Raw genomic sequence first — 24,781 nt, 5'->3', positions numbered from 1 at the left:
ATTGCTGTTTCTTTGGCCTCTGCAGCTCTGGAAGCCAGCATGCTTATAGCCAGGTGGCCCTGCCAGTGGGCTGCACAGCTCTTCCTCCTGGGACTGGTGCTGCCTGGACCACATGCTGGTCCCAGAGCAAGGGTGGTGTCCTGTCGCAAGCGCTCTGAGCCTGCCCTAGTCATGGGCTGCCCAAACTGGCCAAGACCCTGTCTTAGGAGGACTCCAAAGCTGTTTGTTTCTTTAGTCCTTTGGCCCAGAAACATTCTAAATGCAAATAACCAAGACTATTGGACAATTTGCGTTCTTTGTGAAAAAATGATGCTGGGTGAACTGAGAGCATGTTATTAATAGCTCTCACTTCTATATGAGCTTCTGTATTTAAAAAGTAAATAAAGTGGCTACAAGACTTCAGAATCTTCATATTATACAATGGCCTTCAAGTTGTGCTTACAAAAATCCGAACTCCTTGACCAACCATAGTGGTCTTGGTGTAAGAAGTCAGTTGGTAAAACTGTGGAGGCCATCCTGCATAAGGGCCATGGACCTGCCCCTCCCTCCGCCAGTAGAAGGAAAATGGGCCTTGTGGGGGCTCCTAACCCTGCATCCTCTACTGTGACCCCCCCCCCCCCTCCGCCCAACTAGTCTCCTTTCTGTCACTGAAACATTCATGGCTCTTTCCTGTATGGGACCTTCCCACAGGTCATTCCTTTTGTTTGGAATACTTATCTCTTTTCTCCTTATTTAACTTCTCTAAATCTTTCTGGTCTTGGCCTAAAGGTCCCTGACCTCCTATTTGTGAGGATGTTGCCCCACCCCCACCACAGCAGCCTGAACTTGTCCCTGGAATCAGCATCTGATGGTCACTTGTGCCTTCGTCATCTCCCAGCATTGTGAGCTGGGGCAGAGCCTGTCCAGGCAGAGCCAGACCCCGTACCCAGCACAAAGCTGGCTTGGGGCAGGGGGTGAGTGATAGGCTCCATGGTGGGGGGGGGAACAGTGGCCACGTACATCACCCCGTCTGGCCACAGGCCTTCCTTGGGAGCTGGCCAAGCCTGGGCAAAACAAGCTGTTCAATGTGCTTTGTTTTTCACTTCTAAAGAATCGATATTAAAGGAGGTTCACCGATGACTTTGCAAATCATCAATGTGAAACCCAGAAATAGGTGCCAGCTCAGGTTGTTCTTTGCACTCACCAGTTCTCCCAGCAAGACAGGAATTCAGGAAAGAGTGGGTGTAGTGTTAATGTCAACTAGAATTCAGCCAAAGCTAACTTCCACTCCTGTTGGCCCACTATAGTTTGCTGAGGAGGAAAGGGACTTGAGCTGCTTGGAAGGGCTGTTTGAGGCGGCTCTGGAGCCGAACTGCTAGGGTTGGAGTTCCAGCTCTGCATTTGCTAGCTGTGTGACCCTGGGTAAGTCCTGACATCTCTGTGCATCATCTGTGGAAGAGGATAACTTTGTATTCAACCCAGAAAACAGAATTCATTCTCCTAGAGATGAGATGCGATCTGTGTCAGGCATTTAGCAAAATTCCTGACATACAATGAGTCAATAAAAGTGGGCTGCTCTCTTGTAAAGCCTCCTTTTTTAAAACTTTGTGTTTTGAACTGCTTTTAGATTTTCACAAAAGTTGAAAAAATAATATATTTTGCACCCAGCCTTACATAACCACATCCCAATGATCAGAACCAAGAAATTAACATTGTTACAATGTTACTATAATTCATAACTCCATGAGATTAACATTGTTAATAGCATGAGAAATCAACATTGTCACAACACTTTTAACAACTAGACTGAAGACCTCATTTGAATTTTGCCCTTTTTCCACTAGTCTGCTTTTATCATTCCCAGGTCCCACTCAGCGACCACACTGTACTGAGTGGCTACTTTTCAGCCTCCTGCAGTCTGTCGTGGTTTCTCAGTCTTTCTTTGTTTTTTGTGACCTTGATAACTCTGAAGAATATTGATCATTATTTTGCTGAATGTCCCTTATTTGTCTAGTGTTTTCACACTATTGGACTTTGATTATATAAGCCATAGAAATGGTATGTCCCTTTAGTGCACTGTCACAGGCTCACAACATCACTAACTTGTTGCTGGGGATGTTGCTCTTGGTCCCTTGATTAAGGTGGTTTGTATTTTGTTTCTACTTATATCTTTCCTCCTGTAATTAACAAATATCTTGGGGAGATACTTTGAGATCATACAAATCCTGTTGCTCTTCAAAGTTTTCCTCATATATTTTAAAGAATCCACCAGTGTATCTTGCCTACAACAATTACTTATGCAAAGTTTTTGTTTCCCTCTTTCCTTCTTCATTTATTACTTGAAATTCTACTGCAAGAAAGAGCTCTCACTTCTCTAGCTATATATTAAGCTGATTATTTATAACGTTTTTTTTTTTTTTTTTTTTGGCAGCTGTCTGGTAAGGGGACCTGAACCCTTGACTTTGGTGTTATAATACTGCACTCTAACCAACTGAGCTAACAAGCCAGCCCGTCATTATTTACAACAGTATGGGCTCATGGATATTTATTTTATCCTGTGGATTATAATATAATATTATCACTATTTATTTTGTTGCTTAAATTGTTCTCATCTGGGCCATAAAGGAGCTTCTTTGTGTGTAGCCTCTTGTGTTCTTTCATTAAGCCCAGTTTTGCACTTCCTTACTTTATGGTTTGTACAAGATGTTTGTTTTAGGTTTTAGGTTCATCTTGTATTTTCCCTCCTTCCAGCCCTGGATTCAGCCACTTCTTCAAGCAGCTGTGAGCTGTGCTTCCTTTTATTAGAGAAGTGCTTAGAAACCAAGATCTGGACATTGGGTGTGTTTACAGCGGCTCGGGTCTCATGCTTCCCAGCCCTTTCAGAGGACAGAGCTAGGAAATATATATGTGTACACCAGCACATGCATATGTACGTGTCTATATTTCTGGATCTTTCTGTCTGTGCATACTTGTATCTTCAAAACTATGAATGTGTACTGTTACCTTGGATTCCAGTTCAACAACACAGAGTTTACTTTCTTCTTATTTTTAACTTTCTTCTCCGAGAATAAGATGTCTGGTACTTTCTATAATATACGAGGGTACTTCAAAAAGTTTGTGGAAAAATAGAATTGAAAGATAATACAAATCCTTCCATAAACTTGTTGAAGTGCCCTTGTATTTACTTATTGGCTCAATTCTAGTATACACACAAAGAAGTTTCTGAATTGCTAACCCATACCCCTGCGAGAAACACATTTGCTAGATTACAGCATTTATGTGCAATCAAGATACTGTTTCCCAAAGTTTCTTAGTTTATATCTCTTTTTCAGGATGGTTTTGGTCCTCATTTGTAATACAGTTGGGTTCGTTTTTTAGTGTTAGTTTCTATCTGGTGTTCTTCTCACATCCTGATTTAAAAAAAAAAAATCTATTTTCACCCAGTGATTTGGGATGCCACCTTGTCATATACCAGGTTTCCGCATGTATTTGGGTCTGTTCTGGACTTTCTGTTATAGTCCACTGGTTGGTCCATGTATTTTGTTCATGTACCAGAACCACACGGTTTTAACCATGGAGGTTCTATAGCATGTTTTCATGTCTGGTGGAGCTAGTTACCATTGTAGTTTTCCTTTCTCAATGTCTTCCTTGCATTCTTGTATGTTTCTTTTACCATGTGGATGTAAAGTCTGATTTTAGTCTAGGTGGAGTGGAGACCGGAATGGGGCTGTCTCAGCGTGGACAGGGTGGCAGAGAGGCGGAGATGGATGGATTTGTGGTTGTGTGCTGCAGGCACACTCTGCTCCTGAAGCTCCAGGATTAAGCAGATCGGAAAGGGAAAGGCAATCTCTCTGTCCTTATTTAAGATAATACTTCATTTACCTTGTGAGACCACCCCTCTACCTTAAATTTCCCAGCAGAATCTTTTCAAGGTTTGGATGCAGAGGGTGCCACAGGTTAAGAAGGTAAATATTGCCCCTACTGCTGCCTGGGAGATGGTCTGCTTTGGATTTAAGGCAGCATTGTAGCTTTAGGCTGCTACAGAAGACACATTGTTTCCTGCTTGCTCAGCGTGAGCAGCTGGAATGTCTCCTGCTGATGGTTCCCTGCCTGCCACAGGCTCTGTGCTGGGTGCTATTCTCTCAGCCCGAACAGTGTCATCACCAAGCTCGGGTCATGCCCCTGGCCACCAGGTCCCACCCAAACCAGCTCCAGCCGCAGAGAATGCTGGCAGAGCAGCCCTGAGACCGTGATTTCATCCTTCTTGAGAAGTAGATGTAATTCTCCCCTGGTGATTTATTTGGGGGTGAAATAGATGTTGCTGGAATAGAGTGAGGTTAGAAGCATGTAAATTAAAATACTCTGTGCTTTTTAGGTTTACTCTTGCTCGTTGGGAATTCTTAAGAAATAGCCGTAGTGTAGCATCACTGCTTTCTCATTTGCTCTGTTTGCCAGAACAGCTTCGCCCTTCCTGTTCTCCCACCCTGGGTCACACCACATAGCTGGAAACTAGCCTGCAGCCATGGAGAGCCCCTGACACAGATGAGATGTGGTGGGGCCACATTTTTTTCATCACTAAGTCAGAACGTAATTCACTAGGATGTGCTTTCTACAGCATGTCAGGAAGAGAGTTTAAGAAGAGTTTCAATCCGGGGTCATATTGTTGACATACGTGTTTGGCTTCTCGAGAGTTTATTTTTAAAAGGACAAGACTTGATTGGCTCTCCAAGCCCTGATCTGTTCTTTTGAAAGCATCGGTCTTGTTGCCTTAATTGCACGTTACTCATTTGGAGATTTTTAATTCTAAGAACCGAAACAGCCATGAGCTGACTTAAGCCACAGAGTTTACTGGAAGGATGCTGGAGAACACACAGAGCTGAAGGCAGAATTGAACTGCATGGGAGCCCAGGGGGGCAGGAGCTGTGCAGCTCTGCAGGGCTGCAAGGCAGGGGCTGAGGAGCCTGCCCCATGGTCACAGCCGCTGCCCACCAAGGAATCTTGTCTGCCCTCCAGCGAGAAGCTGGAGCCTGTGGTAGGAGAGGAGAATGGGGGTACACGTTAAGAAACAGTATTGCAGCAATGACGTGGGACCGGGAGAGGCAATTCCCTCAAACCAGAGTAGAGGACTTTCACTAGGAAAGGGAAGACACACCCTTGAGGCTGCTGTGCTGGGCCAGAGACTCTGCTAGACTCACAGACCCTCTGACGCATGCCCAAAGCAGCTCTGCTCCAGAGAGGCTGTGGGTCTGTCCTTACACTGTAACATTAGGGTTCAGCACACCTTCGCCAGCCTTATTGCAACATCTTTGGGTTTGTTTTGTGTTTCTCTGCTTTCCCATCCTTCTCCCATAACTGAATCCTGCCTGCTGAGTGATCCCCCATAAGCTGGCTCTCAGATGTGTGAAGCTACTGATAGCTCACTATTGCTGCTATTTGGAAGCACAGAGTTAACTAAATCTTATTACATTATCTTAAACACAGAGTTAACTAAGTCTTACTACATTCTCTTAAATTTGCAGGGCTTCGTAGCAGATATATCATCTTTTTTGAAGCAGGTGCCCCTCTGCGTGTGCATCTCATGCTATTTTTCTGTTCCAGGGCCCACTGCTCCTGTCCTTTGAGGAGGACATGCAGCAACAGCCCCTGGAGCTGGCAGTGCAGGACGTCTCCAGTGTGATCAGGTCGGCCCAGGAGAAGGTGAGCTGAAGGTCACCCGCCATTGCCTTTCCTACAAGAAGAAGTGAATTTAAAGCTGGGGGTGGGGGAGTTGTTGTGTTTTAGAATTATTGAAAACGCAGAGCCCTTATACCAGAAAAGAAAGGGGGGGTCAGAGGTCTAACCCATCAACTGATGAGTGGACCAATAAAATGTAGTATATCCAACATAATGGAATATTATGCAGCCTTGAAAAGGAAGGAAATTCTGCTACATGTTATACCATGGGTGAATCTTGCAAACATTATGCTGTGTAAAAGAAGCCACAGAGAAAAAGCCACATATTATGTGACTCCATTTATATGAAATATCCAGAATAGATAAATCAATAGAGACAGAAAGCAGATTAGTGTTGCCAGGGGCTAGGTGGGGAGAGGTCTTGGGTGGAAATGGACACTGACTGCTAATGGGTACAGGGTTTCTTACCGGGTGAGGAAAATGTTCTAAAAGTAATGGTGGTGATAGCTGAACAACTATAGGATATATATTTATGAGGGTACTTCAAAAAGTTCGTGGAGAATAGAATTAAAAGATAATTCAAATCTTTCCATGAACTTTTTGAAGTACTCTTGCATAAAGTCTGCCACATGATGTATATATTTGCACTATATAGATACTATGTAGAATTCATTTCCCTGTTGCTAATAGTTCATGGGCCAAACTTAACCTGCTGGACTGGTCAGATACTATAAATTGTAAAAAAGCTTCTGTAACAAATCCTAGAAACTTTGTCTTAAACACAAGGCTTACCTTTGTATTTATTATATCATCATTGATATTATTATTATTATTATTATTATTATTATTATTATTATTATTATTATTATTGTATAAGTACATTTCTTGCTCTTGGGCTCTGAATTTTTTTCCATTATTAAAAATGACTTATTTGCCAGTTTTATTCAGTATCACTCCCAAATCCAAAGACCTGCTCCAAATGGAGACATAAAATCCTCGTTGGCTGCTCGATGCACCAGATTTGTAGTTTACAGTCTAGAATTGCAATTAGATATGAGGGTATGGTCTAATTTTAGAAGGAAAAAGGGAATCAGTCAGTGTTGTTTTTTTCATAACTCTCGCATGTATATTTTTCAGGAGGATGTATTTTTAAAGACATCAGCTATAGTGCAGTCCTGTCCTCCGTTCCTTCTCTTCCCACCTCCAGTGGTGACCATTCTTCTAAAGTCGGGCTGCTCTTTTCTTCATTCTCGGCCTTGTGTTTACACTTTACATGTGTGTGTTTTAAAGATGCTATGTGATGTTTATGGGTCTATCTGTGTTTTTTTATCGGGTTAATCAAGCATATACCATTTAGCAGATGGTGGAGAAGAGACACCTGTGTGTCCCTAGGTCAACAGTGACAGCATTGCCAGCCCTCAAACCCCACCTCTCCTGTATCCCTGTCGCAGCTGGGGTATTGTTTGTGCATTTAAAACTTTTATCATTTCTTATGCACAATTTTTCAACAAGCTTTCTCTATATAGAACACTGTCATTTTGAGACTCATCTAGGTTGATTTACATAGGTCTAGTTCATTTGCTTCAACTACAGTTCAGGATTCCAGATGAACCAGGGCTCATATACTCATCTTCCACTCTTGGATAATTAAGTTGTTTTCTCTTCTTCGCAAGTACAAACGACGACGCCGTGAGCGTGCGTGTTGTGTGTTTACTGTCTCCCGGATCCTCAGGCACAAGCACAAGAGTATCCCTAGGGAAGGTATAAGCTTGCTGTGTCTTAGGCATTGTGAAATATGTATTTGATCTTTGTCCTCATTTCCTGGCATACGACTTTCAAAATCCTTGGAATCTCCAAAGTGATAAATGTCTTTTTTGGATGCTAAGGAGTTGACTGATGGCTGGCATCCCCTAGGTGGCTTTAGGATGGGGGCTGGCCACCAGGAAGACCAAGGCAAAACTAGACAATTGGTACTTGAAGTCCAATTGACTATTGATTACCAATGGCCAGTGCTTTAGTCAATCATGCCTACATAATGAAGTCTCCATAAAAGCCCAAAAGGATAGAGTTCAGATGAGCTTCAGATAGCTGAACAGGTGGAGGTTCCTGGAAAGTTGTCCCCCAGCGAGAGCAGACAAGTTCCACACCCCTTCCCCACACCTTGCACTGTGCGTCTTTTCATCTGTGTCCTTCATAATATCCTTTATAATAAACTGGTAAATGTAAGTGTTTCCCTGAGTTCCGTGAGCTGCTCTAGCAAGCTAATCTAACCCAAGGGGAGGGTTGTGGAACCCCAGTTTATAGCCGGTTGGTCAGAAGCTTAGGTAAAGCAACCTGGGACTTGTGAATGGCATTGGAAATTGGGGGCAATCTTGGGGATGGAGCCCTCCACCTGTGGGATCTGATTCTATCTCAGGTAGATGAGTGTGAGTGTGGAGAACATGAGGCCTGAGGGGTCCGAGGTCCTCAGAGCATCAGAGCCACTCTTACCAACCCAGATCCTGTGCTCGCCTGTGGCTGCGGGAGACCCTCTGGGGTCTGCCTAGGCTCCTGAGAAAGATAAGTGGGAGGAGGACACCCTTGGATGCTTGGATCCTGTACATGGCCTTTTCCATTCTTAGACGAGCATCTTGGCCAACCATGGCATAGTTTTATGGCACCTTCTTGCAAAGGAATCTAGCCAATTTAATCATCATTTCTCTCATAATGTATCCCAGGTAGAACATTACTTAACATTCATGCATTAAATGAAGATGATAAGACATTGGGGCCTCTTTAATATTATTCCAGGAGTTAGTGTTCTAGAACTACTGTGTAGGTTGATACGCTTACAACGGTGTCCTTCTTTTTTAGTGTCTAAGCCACACACCCCCACAGGTTCCAAATTTGTATTGAATTCTATGTCAGCATTATCATATAATCTCCCTGCTCTGCATAACTCTTGAGAAGGAAAAAAAACTGTAACAGAACTTGAGGACCCTCATAAAAGGTCCTCAAACTTCTGGTTTCAAAGGCACTACGCACCCCCTCCCCCAAGCTTCCTCCAGAGTGTCAGTTTGTATCTTTCTCCCCTTTCTAACCCATCCTTGACAAGAAACGTGTGGTTGGCACTTGAGCTGAGATAGAGACAAATCCTCCTGCACCAAGGGGTTCTGTGATATGATAACATCTATGATCGACTGGAGAGGAATGAGGACTGGCCAGCCTGAATTTCCATGTGCTCTGTGCACACGCCCCGGACTGGTGTTCAGGCTTGAGTCACCCTGCAAGCCCCTCACAGAACAGATCTGCCTGCCCTGCTCACTGGGTGCCCTGAACTTGGTCTTTCTCCTGCAGTCCCTGAAGACCCCTGGGCGTCAGTGTAATCGCCTTTGCAAATATCTGCTTCATTAGCAAACCCTTTCTGCACCCTGAGACAGAGAGTGGGGTCTTGCATAGCTCAGGGCAGTCTGAGTCACCTCCCAGGACCAATGACAGCTGCAAAACCCACAGCCCGCCAGCCTTGTCTGAGTCAGGAATGGTCTGCATTGTGTCACTGGCAACACTTTTGACTCGAAATGTGGATTTTTTTCATGCTAACAACTGATTCACCAACTCTCTGACACCAGCTGGGTGTCCTAAAATCCAATTCATTTCTGACACTACCCAGCGTTAGTGCAGACACCACAGGTCGAGAAGACTGCCCCCAATTCAGACACCAGTTGCAGGTTCTAGGTTGCCACCTGTATTTCTGACCAAGTGGCTATAAATCAGAGGTTCCCACAAATCCCTTCTCAGGTTTAATAACTTGCCAGAATGGCTCACAGAACTCAGGAAAACAGTTTACGTACTATTACTGGTAATACTCAGGAACAATCAAAAGAAAGAGATGCATAGATGTGGGGGGAGGGGAGTGCACAGAGCCTCATGCTCTCCCTGGGCAAGCCACCTCCCTCCCAGTGCCTTGGTGTACTCCCCACCTTGGAAGCTCCCTGAACCCTGTCATTTAGGGGTTTTTATAGTGGCATGATTGATTACATCATTGGCCATTGGTGACTGAATTCTACCTCCAGCCTCTCTTCCCTCCCTGGAGGTCAGGGGGTAGGGCTGAAAGTCCAACCCTCTAATCATGCCTGGGTCCTTCTGGTGACCAGCCCCATCCTGAAGTTATCTAAGGGTCCCCAGACATTGTCACCTCATTAGCATGCAAAAGACACTCATCACTGGGAAGATTCTGAGGGTTTATTTATGACAAGCAGCAAGCCCTGCAGGAGTTGTGGCATTTTCCTAAGGGAATTCTCCTTGTGGCCACGGCTCACTGTACAGGTACATGCTCTGCCCAGGCAGGGTGGCAGACTGCTGGCTTGTTGGGAGAGGCATTCCTGGTGGGGTGCTGTGCACTGAATGCATGGCCTTTAAACTTTTCTGCAGGGGCTCACTCTGCTCTTTTCTAGTCTCAACATGTGTCAATACTTTTATTTCTCCTAGACTTTAATTACGCTTTTACGCAAGAGCAACAGGTTTCTACCTATGTTCTCTTTCCTCACATCCTGGGAGAGGTTTGACCCAGAAAAGGGGAATCTTGATTTCCACGTCTTGAGCAGGCTGAGAGCCAACCCTTCCTCCACAGAGTGCAGCCACAGCCCTTCCAGGGCACGCAGTGGGTCAGATGCATCACGCTTGATCCTGTGCTGGCACGAGGTCGGCAGGTGCACCATGGAGACTCATCAAGGAAAAGATTGACCATGAATTAGGGTCAGGGATTGTGCTGTGAAAGGCCATGCAATGGGAAGGGTTACATTTCTTTTAGGAAGCATGATAAGTGTCTCTTTGAAAGTAATGTTTATTTGGAAAACTTACAGATTTTTCCAAATTCCAGTGGAGGCAGGAGTTGAGGTGGGAGCCATCTTTGGAGACTGGGAGTGCCGTTTTCTGTGTTGGTGTGGAGCCAAGTGTCCTGTGAGACACTGGAATTGTCTCTGCTCTCAGTGCCAATGCTAAATAAATGGAGGCTCCTAGTGGTGTAATGAGCAACTGTAGGTTAAAATGTTAAATAAAATTATCATCACCCAGCATGGAGAAAGGCCTAGCTCAGAAGCCAGGGAGAGGCTGATTGGATCCGGGCTTGTTTTGGGCATTTCCTTCTCTCTTCAAGCTGCAAGTTCTGTCTGTCATGTATAAATCTCTCCCTGGCGGGGTTATGGGGAGAATGGGAGCTCGTGCCTGTGTAGTACCCCACACAGCGCCTGCCACACCATCATAGCTGGCTATGGTGACAGGTGTGACCAGGCCCTGGGTGAAGTGTTTGTATTCATTCTCATTCGTGCTCATAGCACTCTTCAGCCAGAAGTATCATGCCTATTTTACAGAGGAGGAAACTGAGGCAGAGAGGTCCAGTCACTTGGCTGAGGTACAGGGCGGGTAGGTAGCAGAGACTGGAGTTGAACCTTGGTCAGCCTCCAGAAATGAGCTGTAACCACCACGCACACCAAAGGTACTGTTAGTGTTGTTTTACATCATTACTATTATCTCACTTAAGCTCCCACTTCCACCCACATTCCCACCATAAGAGATGGTGCAGGTAGAGAAAAGAGAACTGAAAGGAGCTAACCAGCCTTTGCTTACATAAAACCATAGCAACAGACACCTTGAACAGCTGCACGGGATTCCCCCAGAATCTCATTCCAGGCTGCGCGTCGGGAGCCCCAACTGGCCCCAGTGTGCGGCGTGTGATGCACCCTTGCTTTCTCCCTGGCTGCCCGTTGCACACTTGCATGCTGAAACATATCTGGGAGTGTCTGGATGGCCTCTGTTTTTTCCTCAGTGGGCCTCTTGGTTTGTAAGGGGAGCATAATTCAAAATTGTCTATGTTTGTCTCTCTAGTTGTAAACAGGAAGCTAGGTTGACCTTTTTTTCCCTTTGCTTTGTGTGAATTGAAATTCCAAGTATCCATTAACCTGGTATTTATGCTAAAATGCTAATAGGTTGTGAAATTGTTTTGAAACAGGGCCTGTCCAAGGGCAGGGGGTTGAGATTCTTCATCGGAGGCCCTGCCTCTGAGATCCAGAGCATGGCGCTGCCCCTGAGCAGGAGAAGTGCCTCCAGCAAGGCCGCCTGCTTGTTTGGATGCTGGCATGTGGGATTGTGGGCTGAGTCAGGCCTTCGGTACAGCCTGCCTCTGGCCTGGAGGAGACAGGGTGAGAGGACCCTGGGGCTCAGGATGTTTTGTTTGTTTGTTGAAGTACAGAGCCTGGCGTTAGAGGTAGGTGTGGCTGTGTGGCCTGGCCTAAAATCAACATGAAGCAGTAACCACCAGCCCATGAGCCAGTTGCCTCATGTGCTTCATTTGAAAGGGAACGTCTCGTATATGTCTTTTAACACAGAGTTGGTGCAACAGCACAGCACACTCACCGACAGATTTTTAAGCTGTGGAATGTCCACGTTAAACCATGTTATGTATTAACAACACCTCCTTGTAGTGCAGGATGACTGAAAAGACTCCTTGTTCATTTCAAAGTATCCCAACAAGGGAGGGGATGGAGAGTGTGTCCAGGGCTGGGGCTGGAATCAAGAACAGGGAGCCCGTCCGTGTGGCCTGAGGTGCACCCCCAGAATAAGGCAAAACAGAGCATCTGCCCAGCATCCCTCGGGTTTGGCCGCCATCTTTTTTCCAACATTTTCCCTCTCAGTCCCCTGGGAGAGTTCCTCATAAAAATACATCTCCGGCTGTGTATTGTGAATTGGTGGGCAGAAAGGATGAACTTTGTAGATGTTCTGATAATATTTAGCTCTAACAGATTTTTCTTCTTGAATGGAGTGCCTGTTCCAGAGTAGAAATAATATTTTATATCCGATTCATACTGTCTGAACGAATATGTACAGAGGTGAGACTAGGTTGCCCAGGTGGGAAAGACATCCGATTAGGAATTGCGCACGATAGCGCAGGGTCTATACTTCTGCTTTATGCTGGAGTTCTTTCCTCAGGGCGTTGTTATATGGTGCAGTTGAAGTGAAAAATACTCAATAACATAAACCTTTCGGGTGCATTTTCTCAGCTGTGTTCCTAGTTCCTTTGGAGACAAAAGTAATTAAATTATTTTCGGTTCTCTGGAGTGTTCTAAGGGAAGGAGGAGCAGAGGCAGCTTGCAGGAGAAGCTTAATTGAAAAGGAAAGTGAAAGGGTACAGTGAGACTGGGAGGGATTAGGGACTTTCTTGCTGGCGAGCGTAGCAGAACTCAGAACTCACTCAGCTGGAATTTTTGGCCCATGTCTAAACAAAGGAACACACTTTGAAGATAAGAGCTATTTGCATAGGTATGTGACTATTTGAGTTCAAAGTCCGGAGAGAGCATAAAAAAGGTGAATGAAGCCCCTGTCCCCCCACCAGGGTCGGGTATGACTGGCCCTGCTGCCCTTCAGAGCTTACTCTCACGTTCTGCTCTCTTCCTTGATCTATGGGGGGGACCAGGGATACCCTGATCCAACCCGTCCCCTGCCAGCCCTCCAGTCACTGTCCAGTGCTCTTTGGGCTTTTCACCTTTGAGACCCTCACCATGTGCAACCCACCTTCCCTGAAACACTCTCTTAAGTAGAGAGGGAGGGTGTTTATCTGGAATACATGGTTCAGCATTTTGTTGCTTGATTTTGGAATGGTTTATGTCATTGAGGAGTTCTCTGCTTGCTTTGGAAAAGAAAATCTCAAGAATAAAGCAGGTGGGTTTATGGCTGATTATTTTAAGGGAGCCCGTTCCTATGGAGGCAGATCCTGGCTTTGTGGGGTCCTGGGGTGGGTGGGTCCGCCCCTGTCCTCAGAGAAGTGCTCTGTTGCCACAGATAGTACCGCAGATAGTACATATTGTTTCTGTTTAACTTTTAAAAATCCAGTACCCATATCAGACCATCCAGAGGGAGATATTCAAAACCCTAAAAGCCGTATTCAAACAGTTCTATATAGTTGGGACTCTCTGAGCAGCTAAGTGAGAAACCGAAGGGATTCTCAGGAACACTGTTGAGTTTGGGGTAGGGGACTCGAGGATGAGTTCATAGGTATTTAGGTAGATGTCAACCCTTGACTTCTGGCCAATTAGGAGGCCTAACTAGTTGGAAAGATCCATTTAACTTGCATCAGGTGATCTGCCTCCTGCTGTTCCAAGAGGGTCCCTGCTCAGACGGTGAAGGCCTTGCCACTGTACGTATGGGTTGAGAGAATTTAATCCCCATTGTGGATAACACCTTAATACGCTAAAAGAAGATTACTGTTTTTAAAACCTCCTTTCCATTTTGTTCTCGGCCATTTGACAAATGGGGCATTATTATTCCCAGGGCAGCAGAGGCAGAGACTGGCCCCGGGAAAAGGATTTGGCCCTAATGGTTGTCTGCTCATGTAGACCTCGCAGGAGCAATGGTGGCGTTTTGTGTGGCCATACCGAATGTTGAGGCAGGCTCAGAATGTTTCAACTGTGATGAGCTTTTCCTGCTGAACATGGAGGGGAGGCCATAAAAGGGCTGGTCTGTGCGACTGGTTTTATTTAGAGGGTTGGGAAGCCATAGGGCTGCAGAAGACCCTCCAGGGGTCTCTGTGAGAAGACATTTGACCTGGAGGGTCTCACTTAGCAACTGCACTTACTTTACTGATGTGGCTTTAATGGTAAATTGGGAAGTTTGGAGTTTCACATTCTAGAAGTTTTAAAGTCAGGTTATTTTATTTCTTTTCTTGCTTTTAACCAACTGCTGGGACTCTCTGTATCCAGGTGGGTGGTGGGGAAGCTTTTTGTAGAACTGTAAGATACAAAAGGAAACCAAACTTCCTTGCTTGAGTCAAGACACTAATTAATTACACTGTCCATTTTCTTGGTAAAATTCTGATTAGCTTAGTATGGGAGGCTCCAAAAAAATAACAGAAGTCACCGAGTCACTGTCTTTTTTTTTTTTACTTTAAGCAGCAAAAGACCTGGGCTGTGCAGACAAAGGACAGTGCATCTTCGTGTCAGGTCACCGGTGTGTGTAACTCCTCTGGGATCAAATTATGCTCCTCCAAAACGGGTTGTTTATAGATGATTTATTTTTAACATGAATAGACATTTCTTATACAAATGTTTTGTTGTTCCAACCCTTTGTGAACTCTAGAGATGATGAAGAGATGTAACAATCCCTGTAAATCAATCTTTTGAGAGCGATGTGAGAATGGGTGATGATAGGACTTGTGTGGCTTTCTGCCAGTGTGGAGAGAGGACACGATTTTCTTCTTCCACATCTGTGTAGTTAAGGTCCTTTGTTGTGGACCTGGAAAGTGGACTCCCTGCCACGGGCTTATGTGCAGGTTCTGCTTGGGTTCCAGTGGGGAGGGGGGTCTGCTGTGGGGAGAACGGGATGTCGGGTGTGGCTGGCGGAGCTGGGGCTGAGAAAGGAAAAGGGTTGAATGTCCTAGCCCTGAACTTTGTGGACCAGCAGGCCCCAGCAATGTAATTATTTTGATAATCTTTCCACTTGGTATTTTAGATTCTGATAAATCCACCAGAGAATTAAAGAATTTTCTCATCCTCCCCAAGTGACTCCTTGCAGTGGGGTTAGTAGTTCCCTTGAGAGTGTGGAGGTCAGTCTTGTCTTACCCTCAGCCCCTGGATAACTTGGCTTTGGCCAAACACACTGGCCACCTCCCGGCCTCCCTCTGCTGCCCTGTTATCCAGCACCCAGCGTGCCCCCAACCTCTCCCCCAGTCCCTGCCCCTATGCACACCTGGCACCTGGCCTCATAATTATCCAGCACTGTGCCTGCTTGGCATACTACCCAGGGGGTCGCTGACCTCTCATTCCAGAAGATCTCCTTCTGTAGAGGGACTCCAGGGCAGAAACTAGATATTTCTCTGTGCTGTGATAGCTCTAAAAATCATCCCTCTAAAATGCTACATGGCTTGTATCAGGCACATAGTTTGGTTTATTCCTTATGTAATTACTTGTCTTTGTCTTATAGATCATTAAATGAGCTCATTTTATAATGCTCTTTTTGATATGGATATATAATTTGTAATTATTTTATATTTTGTAGTTCTTTGAGTTACTCGCACATTTTTGAAAACCACACTACGTTAAAAATTATTTAGGTAGAAACAATTTCTTGTGTTCTGGGTACTTTTTAAAATTTTTTATTTGTAACATCTATAACTTATTTTCTTTTTAAGGCTCATTTTTAGCGAGAGAATATGGCTAATGGCTTTTACTGTATCTGAATGTGGAAATGTCTGGGGAAATGAAAATCCACCATTGTGGAGAAATAGAACAAAATGGTAGTTAAAGAAAAAAACTTTTTTTTTTTTTTGTCGTTTTTTCGTGACCGGCACTCAGCCAGTGAGTGCACTGGTCAGTCCTATATAGGAGCCGAACCCGCGGTGGGAGTGTCGCCGCGCTGCCAGCGCAGCACTCTACCAAGTGCGCCACGGGCTCGGCCCTAAAGAAACAAAACTTTGTTATATATGTGAAGACTGTAGCAACTAGATTTGGGCAAGACAGTGTAGCTCCTGAGAAATCCATCAGGAAGCAAAGATTTGAAATATTGTTTCTGGCTTTTAAGCCACTACATTACAGAAAAGATGTGAATCCGAACATTTATCCACTTCTGGAACTCTATAACTTTGTGTCCTCGCTAACACGGAGAGTCCAGATGATGTCACAGTCGTGTGCAGACGTCTCTGGGATGAGCTGTCCTTTCTATCGTATACAGCGTCATCTGTTCCTCGTCCCTCCTGCAGGTGGTGGTCTGTCGCGTGGTGGGCCAGACCATTCAGTTTGTGGTCAGCACGGAACCCGCCCCGGCCGCGGGCACAGGACGCCAGCTGTATGACGTGCAGCTGTCCCCACTTCATTTACAGGTAGGGGGTAGATCTTGAAAGTCATGGGAAAACGGTTCTCATAACTGGTAAGGGAAGAATGGTGTGGGCTACAGGGCTGTGAATATCTATGTTTCTTATTAATTACCATTCATGTCGTAATTTTCAAACTGTCTGCTTCCATATTGTATCGTACGTGTAGGAAATTAAAAAGTGTGGACACCACACACACACCCCATATATGCATAAATAGATGCATTTTAAAAAAGCATTTGTTTAAATGCTTTTTTCAGGCATTTAAACAAATCAGGGTGTCATCGACTAATAGAATAAGGGAAGCGGCATTTGATGAGGAAAGCGGTTCTGGTTTGGATTCAGGTGCCAGACCTTAGAGACGTCAGCTTGGAAAAACAGCTGAGTGGCTGGACTGGGCACTGCTCTTGAGTTTTTGAAAAAGTCGACTTTATAATTTTTATTATTATTTTTGTAAGTTAAAAAATTTAGTATTACCATTATTTTTCTGATAATATAGCAAGACATATATCTATCATAATTATAATAGACTTAGTGAAACTTCTGGATGCCAAATCATCAGATAACTGTGCATCTCTCATCATTAAGCAAAACATTCACTAAAGCTCTCATTTAGCTGGTGTTTAAAAATTGTGAATTTCTGGGCCTGTTCTAGGGGTCACTGCCAATTCAACCCTGTGTTTCCTCTCCTCTAATTTTGGCTACTAATTTTGGGGATGAACCCAAGTCATACAGAATTCCCAATCCCAAAGGAAGATGATATTCCATATGCTTTTCTCACAAAGGCATGCTTTTAAGTAATGAGCATGCACAAGATTTTCTGGCTAAGTGGCTTTTTTCTAAAATCTACCCCCAGCCCCCCCAACCCTATCCCAACAGCACTTCCTTTTAGAGAATCAAAGAGGTTAAGAGTTGACATCATAGACTTTTCAAGTGTCAGTGCTGTCCTGCGCTCTCCCACATTTTTTTGGACAATGTGATTAGAAATAACTTTCAAACTCTGGGTTGCACCCCAGCACTTGACGCACACTTGAGAACCAGTGAGCTCAGAGAGGGCCACAAGCAAACTGAAGCAATTTCACTTCTGGACTGGGTTTATTGTGTTGAAGCGCTCATGCCAGTTTAAATAGCTAGACGGAAGGAACACAAGTGTGTCTTTGATCTCTTCACACAGTTTGAAACCAGAATGTGGATTACCCGTCAAAGCAGAGGCAGCTGCTAAATATCGGTAAATTATTCATGCTGAAGTCAGGCGGCATTCCACCCCTCTGATGTGCTTGACATCAAAGGTGCACAGAGGTGCCAGCAATCAGAGTCCCCACCTGCCCAGTGGGGGTGACTCAGTTGCCTGTGGCAGTGAAATTAAAGTGCATTTCTTTCCAGAATCACTTGGAATTACAGGGCAAAGGAAGGCATCATTCTCTTACTCTGCTCCTAGTAGGAAGTGAGTGCCCTGAGTGTTCAGATGGTCTGAGGCCACTCTTTCCTTCCCTTTTGTCTGGAAGGGAGAGAGGGGGAGGGATGGAAATGTGAAGTTAAGGTTTTGCTTTGGAAAGAGTGTCTGGCTGAAAAAGAGGATGCTAGGTTAGGCTGCTGAAACAAATAACCATACACTTAGCTGTTTTAAGCTAATTTATGATAACAAATTTATTGTGTTATAAAGGTCAGATGTCCAACACAGGTTAAAATCAAGGTTTTGTCAGGGCTGCCTTCTTCTGGGGAAGCTCCAGGGAGAGTCGGTGTCCTTGTTTATGTGGGGTTGTGGTAAGATTCAGCTCCTCAGGGGTGTGGGGTGAGGTCCTGTTTTCTTGCTGGATGTGAAGAGCTCGTGTGAAACCTCCCTCCTTGGCTCGTGGTGCCTTCTGTCGTCTTCAAGCCCAGCCACGACGAGCTGAGTCCTGAAGTCCCATCTCTCTGACTGGCTCTTTTGCCTTCCTTTTCCACTTTTAAAGACTCTTGTGATTCCATCAGGCTCACCCAAAGAACCCAAGATCATCTCCCCATCTCGAGGTCCTTACCCTAATCACACCTGCCAAATCCCCTTTACCATGGAAGGCCACATATTCACAGGTTCCAGGGATTAGGGCATGGACATTTGGGGGACAATTATCCTGCCTCCCACAGATGGGTGGAATTGGACAAGGCATGATCAGAGGTGGCAGTCTGGTTAGAGTTTGCCACGGCGGCCCAGGCAGGAGATGGTGAGGATACCATTGTGCTCTATACGCACTCTTCAGGGGATGTGTGAGTGTGGGGGCTGGGGAGATCCATGTGGGATCAGGGATAAGGCATCCTGGGTCCCTTCTCTTATTCCTCTCTCCTTTATGGCTTGGTGATACTCCCAGAAAGAGAACTGTAAAGCACAGCAAATTATTCATTTAAAAGAACCTGCAGAGCCTTAATGACATGTGGCCTTTGGCCACGAATGCTGAGGTTCTTCTTTGAGTTGTAGGGTGAGAGGGGAAGGTGCTGGATGCGGGAGAGTGAAGGGAGTTTGGGGGTCTTCCTTTGTATGTAGAGAGCACATAGTGTGCCAAGGGGGAGGCCAAGCAATTGTCTATGAAAATAAATCAATAAATGAACACATGCACACACATGCAAACACATACACACACACACGTATGTTAGGGCTCTGGTGGAAAGAGCAGCCCTCCAATAACCATTTTTTCTTTTAAATAGCTGGAGCTACACATGAAAGAAAAGAAAGAGGACATCCAGATTAGGTGGTCCTTTATCAGCGTGCCTGAAATGGCCATTGAGATCCAGCCCAAGGCCCTGGGGGAGGTCAGTGCGTAAGTTTTGATGATTCCTCTTTTGGCGTGTGTGAGGACGCATGTGCGGTAGGGCAACCACATTGGTGGACTGAGGCTTGGAGGATCTCTGATATCAGCAGCCACCCTTGCCAGGCTGATGTGGGGCCTGTGGGACATGGGACAGGCCTCCTGGCTTCACAGGGCACTGTGGAGGGACGGCTTCAGTGGATTTATGCTCTCCACCTGGGCTGTACCTAGAATCCCCTGGCCACTTTTAAAAATTCCGAAACCTGCCCCTCACCCAGATGTGGGTTTAATGTTTTAGCACTCATGTGCTGCCAAGGACAAGAACTGTGAGGTCACAAAATTGCAGGTTCCCCTTGGCATCCCCTGAGTCTGAGGACCAGATCCTGTCTCCTTAGGGGAGGGCATTCCACTTATAACTGGGGCTGAGTCCAGTGGCTGGCTTCTGACGTCAGGGCCTCCTCTCTTTCCACAGTTTTTACAAAGATGCATCGGAAATCTGAAGGGGATTTCCTTCCTGCTTTCTGTGGTTTTAGGTGTTTGAGGAGGGGAACTTGTGAGCAGGGAGCAGGGATCAGAAGGCGATGGGATGACTTTCTTCTCTTTCACCAGGACCAGGTGGTCGAGACAAATGCCATATCTGAAGCCCTCAAGGACATTCTGAAGCATCTGGTCAGTTCTGCCTCTCCGTCAGTGGTCCTGAGCACCAAGCCCACGGATGCGAAGGAAGTCCAGGTAAGCCTGTTTGTGGGGCCTGGGTATTTCCCAGCCTTGCTAGAGGTAACCTTTCCCACGTTCCTCCACCTCCCAAGGCGGAGCCGGGATTGCATGGATGCTTGCCGATAGATGATGCTCTGGGCTTGGGATGAAGCCTCAGATTTGGAGCACAGGTTTCCCGAGCTCCACAAGATGAAAGGAGGAAGTTATGGGCCGCCCAGCGTGGCCCCACCCTGATTGGGCCCTGGCCCTCTGCTTTTTGAGGCGAGACTTGACTTTTCACTGTCCATTTGGAGCCTGCTGTCTTGGACCTCATCCTTCCAGGATTGAGGTTCTTTTGCCCCAGAAGCAAGCAGAGCAAGTCGCCTCAGATGGACTGAGACCCTTTAGTCTGGGCTGGGGCCAGCTTGATGCCTGGCCCCACCTGGAACAATGTCTGGCTCTTGGGGGCTTATCTCCTCTGGGCCATGCAGGAACAAGGACGCTACTCTCACCTGTGTGGCCCCCTTTTCCATAGAGCCCGCCTCCTGCCCCACTCTGGGTCCATCTGCACCATCTAATGAGGGCGCTCGTCACTCCTCTTGTTAAATTTTTGTCCAGAGCCTTTGCCCTGCTCGGCCCTGTTGGGCCTAAGCAACACATCAACAGCCTTTGCTTAAGGTGAATTCTCTCAATTATAAGCAGATCTTTTTATCATGTCTATGCAAAACAGATGCTTATAGTCCCTGAAGTTTAAAAAAGTATATTTATTGGCAGTGATTTTATGTAGCATGGTAGAATATCCATCTTTATTATATAGTTCTTGGTGAAGTCAGTTTGAAAATATAACTTTTCACATGATTTGTGTGATGCAGGCTTAGTCTCTGGTTCTTATTAGGGCAGGAATCACCAGCTATTAGTACATAGAGTCTGGAGGCTTTGATTCATTGGACAAATATCAGTGGATCACAGTGTTCTGTGCTAAGCTCTGGGCACTGGAGGGTCACAGGAATGTAAGAACCTGTCTTGCCCCTCCTGTCACTTAGAACACAGCAGAGGGGCAGCCAGTCCAGCAGGTCAGAACAGCGAGGGGCTTGTGGACACTCCTGGGGCTTCCCAGGGGTGTGATGCTGGGGTGGGGGCTCAGCCTCCCCAAAGAGAGGGGGTTAAGCCCTGCCTCTGAGGTGAGAGCAGGGTCCCAGATGTTGTCCCTTTCAGCAATTCTATCACGCTGGTTTATTGTAGATCAGAGGTGACTGTTTTGAATATGACAATAAATTTTTAAAGTCAAACTTTGAGAAACTTCATGAAATAGTAGTGTATTATTAGAATCCATGGATTCAGAAAATAAAAGGACCCAAACTATCATAAATTCAATAATGCTTTTAAATAAAATCTGTAGAGTTTATTTAACAAAATAGTATACTTATCGTATTGGTCGGGGTTCTCTGGAGAAACAGAATGAGTATATAAATAGATTTATTGTAAGGTATTGGCTCATACGGTCACGAAGGCTGACAAGGCCTGAGATCTGCAGTCAGGAAGCTGCAGAACAGGAGAGATGATAGTGTGTGTTCCCATCCAAAGGACACAGGCTCAAGACCCAGGAAGAGCTAATGCCTCAGTTCAAGTCTGAAGGCAGGAAAATACCCCTGTCCCTGCTCAAGCAGTCAAGCAGCAGGAGTGCCCTCTAACTCTTGGAAGGTTCAGCTTTCAGTTCTATTCAGGCCTTCAACAGAGTGGGTGAGTCCCACCCACATTGGGGAGGGCCATCTGCTGTACTTAGTCTATCAATTTAAATGTTAAGCTCATCCCAAAACACCCTCACAGCCACATCCAGATATAATGTTTGACCAAATGCCTGGGCACCCCATGGCCCGGTCAAGTTGACACATAAAATGAACCATCACACGTATACAACTGAAAAAATATCTCATCTGCATCCCACATGTCCCCAGCACTCATGTGCCTTAATCTGAAGGGCTTTTGCAATTTCTTCCTGGTCTCCCAGCACCCTCAGACACAGTTGCAAAGCACCTGGTTCAGAACAGTGTTTTCTAGATGGTGACATAAGGAACACTAGTGTCACTTGAGATGTTAGTAAGTGTCTCCCACAAAAAGCATTCTAGGTCAGATCAGTACCCAGGATCTCTGCCTGGAAGGTTTTCCCTGCATAGAGGCCTATTAAATCTCTAAGAAGCCCTTCCGGATTCCCAAACATTTGCAACTAAAGGAGCCCTTTTGCAGAACAGCTGTAGCAGTAAGTGAAAGGTGCAAGCTAGTTTGGGAAACTGCTTTGAAGGTGGGGTCCTCAAGATTTGGGGATGCTTTCTGCTGGAAATATCTCGATGCCTAATGGAGGCTGTGACAGGGATGAAGCTGGTCCCAGCTGCATCTGCCCCTGTCCCCTTGCTCACGAAATGCCATTCAGTGCTTAGATGTCCCTCATGCTGATGTCAGACTCTGCCGGGAGGTAGGACGTGGTCACATGCTGACACCCTGGCCATTCGCATCTGGCCACTGTCCCACTCAGTGCTACTGGGCAGTGGCTGCTGGAGAGGACATCCTCACTCTCTTAAGCACCTACCCTGGGTCAGATAATGTGGACCCATGGTGAACTGTGTCCCAGTCCCCACCCGCAGTGAGACCCTCTCCAAGGCTGAACACATCACCACTTTCGCTTGCTTTATTTGGGTTAGAAAAGGCTCCCACACAGAGGATGTGGTCATGGCGTGTTGGTGCCCTCCCTTCCCATTAGAAGGAAGCATTACTACAGAGCAGGCCTTGGGGCTCAGGATCCCTGTGCAGATTTTCCTGAAGAGCCCCTCCCTGTAACAGAAGTCCAGCAGCCACCTCCTCCTTGGTCCATGGTCTCCCCACTGCCATGGCTCTTTGTTTTTCTTGTTTGCAGAATCTACAGTGTATTTCACCTACTGCTCAGGAATCCTGCCCTCCTAAACCTCCAAGGGCTCATGAACTAAAATTACTGGTGAAGAACATCCGAGCCTCGCTGCTGAGTGATCCTGGTGCTTCAGGTGGGTGATGGTGCTGGCAGAGGGGCTCCTGAGTGATAGTGGGGCCTGGCCTACCTGCAAGAAGAGACTGCTCTTGCACCTGAGCAAGGTGGAGGCGGCTGCCTTGCAGAGTCTCAGTGGCCTTTGACTTCTCCTGTGGCATCCCTCCTATGGGGTCTGCAGTATGATCCCTACTTTGTTCAAAGAAGAACACCTGAAAAACAGTGATGTGAGACAGTTAAAACTCCAGTCCCATTTTTGCATACTTGAAGGGTGATGGAAGAAAGAACATTCTGGAGGGCCAAAGAATGGGAACATCTGCATATTATGAGAGTGTTTGGTGAAAGCCAAAGCTTTAGCAGAAAAAACGCCGAGGAAAGCTTCACCAGAGAGTTCTCCACCACAGCAGTGCTCCTGCTCATTCCTCTCATTTAAACAAGGGCAATTTTGTGAGAGTTTCAATGGGAAATCATTAGGCATCCACCTACAATCCTGATTTGATTTCTTTGTGTTTCCTAATCTTAAAAACAAAAATCTTTAAAAAGCACCCATTTTTTTCAGTTAATAATGTAAAAAGACTGCATTGACAAGTTTAAATTTCCAGGACCCTCACTTCTTTAGGGACAGACTAAGTGGCTGGTATCATCGCTTACAAAAGTGTCTTGAACTTGATGGAGGTTATGTTGAGAAATAAAGGTTATATTTTTTATTTTTATGTTTTAATTCCACTTTCCCACAAACATTTTGAAGTCCCCTTGTATATTCAGGACTTTGCGCTAATGGTAAAGTGTTGCCTCAAAGCAGAAACAGCTGGTTTGCTAATGAAAAGTCTCATTGTCTGTATCAAATATCCCAGAAAAGGTCTTTGATTGAGTAGGACCAGGTAATAGAAACACCTGTCTGTTGTTAAGTAGGGATATCGGTTCTCTGTGAGGAATCTCCGAATTTAGGAGTCACCCCAAATTTAGGCTTAAAATTAGCCATCTCTTTGGCAAGCTGCTAGTCCTATCTAAAATTGGGGCCACATCTCTGCATGTAATAATGTCACCTCTGGGAGAGCCCCTCCCCCCCAACCTGGGAGGCTATGCCTGCAGCTGGAACTGATGAGGGAGAAAGGGCACTTGGGGTCAGCCCAGGACTGCTGGCATCAAGTTCAGGAAAAAAGTCTTTAACCCCAATGAAGTCTGGTGCTTTGAGAGTTTGTAAATGGCAAATGAAAGAAAGGATGGACTGTCAGGAGTGGGTAAAGCAAGACCTTAGTCATTTAATCTAGCCTTTCTTTTATATGCACAATGTCTTAATGCAATTAAAAAACAAAAATAAAAGCCAATATGTTGTCTCTTTATTTGATCATAGGCAACATTAACCCAGTGTGCACAGTTCAGCTGAATGATCCTGTTCAGAGGTTCTCCAGCACCCTAGCAAAAAACACTACTGACCTCACATGGGAAGAAGAATTCACCTTGTAAGTATACCAGGTTATTATGGGCATGGGTTTCCGCAGCTGTATCTATTCACAACCACCAAATCCTGAAATCATTTTGTAGCACTATTTACACCAAAAAATAAAATAAAATAATAAAACACAAAATATGTCTTAAGCATCTTAGGTCAAGCATGGATTTCTTCCTAAAGCCAGGTCTTAGTATAAGTTTTCTCCTCATGCACTTTTGTTACAAAGCAGAACTGTTGTTGAGTTTCCCACTTCCCTTAGAAACATACACCATCCAGAGCAGAGTAGAAGGAAACTTCTGATTGACACCAAAGTCTGACAAAGAAGAGAAAAAAGGAAAAGTATAGACCACTTA

At 45.5% G+C, this 24,781-nt stretch overlaps 1 protein-coding gene across 1 annotated transcript in view; it reads left to right on the top strand.

Annotated features, from left to right (window-relative positions):
• The window catches only part of C2CD2 (C2 calcium dependent domain containing 2), a 55,417-nt gene that overhangs the window by 4,093 nt on the left and 26,543 nt on the right, over positions 1-24,781 (top strand). The window contains exons 2-7 of the mRNA XM_063109626.1: positions 5,578-5,676; positions 16,376-16,495; positions 19,166-19,270; positions 19,876-19,998; positions 22,871-22,994; positions 24,330-24,438. Coding sequence (XP_062965696.1) covers positions 5,578-5,676; positions 16,376-16,495; positions 19,166-19,270; positions 19,876-19,998; positions 22,871-22,994; positions 24,330-24,438 — 680 coding nt within the window. The remainder of the gene's footprint in view (positions 1-5,577; positions 5,677-16,375; positions 16,496-19,165; positions 19,271-19,875; positions 19,999-22,870; positions 22,995-24,329; positions 24,439-24,781) is intronic.

Source organism: Cynocephalus volans, chromosome 1, assembly GCF_027409185.1.
Source record: "Cynocephalus volans isolate mCynVol1 chromosome 1, mCynVol1.pri, whole genome shotgun sequence".
Classification (NCBI taxonomy): Eukaryota; Metazoa; Chordata; class Mammalia; order Dermoptera; family Cynocephalidae; genus Cynocephalus; species Cynocephalus volans.
This window is presented reverse-complemented; position numbering and strand designations above follow the sequence as displayed.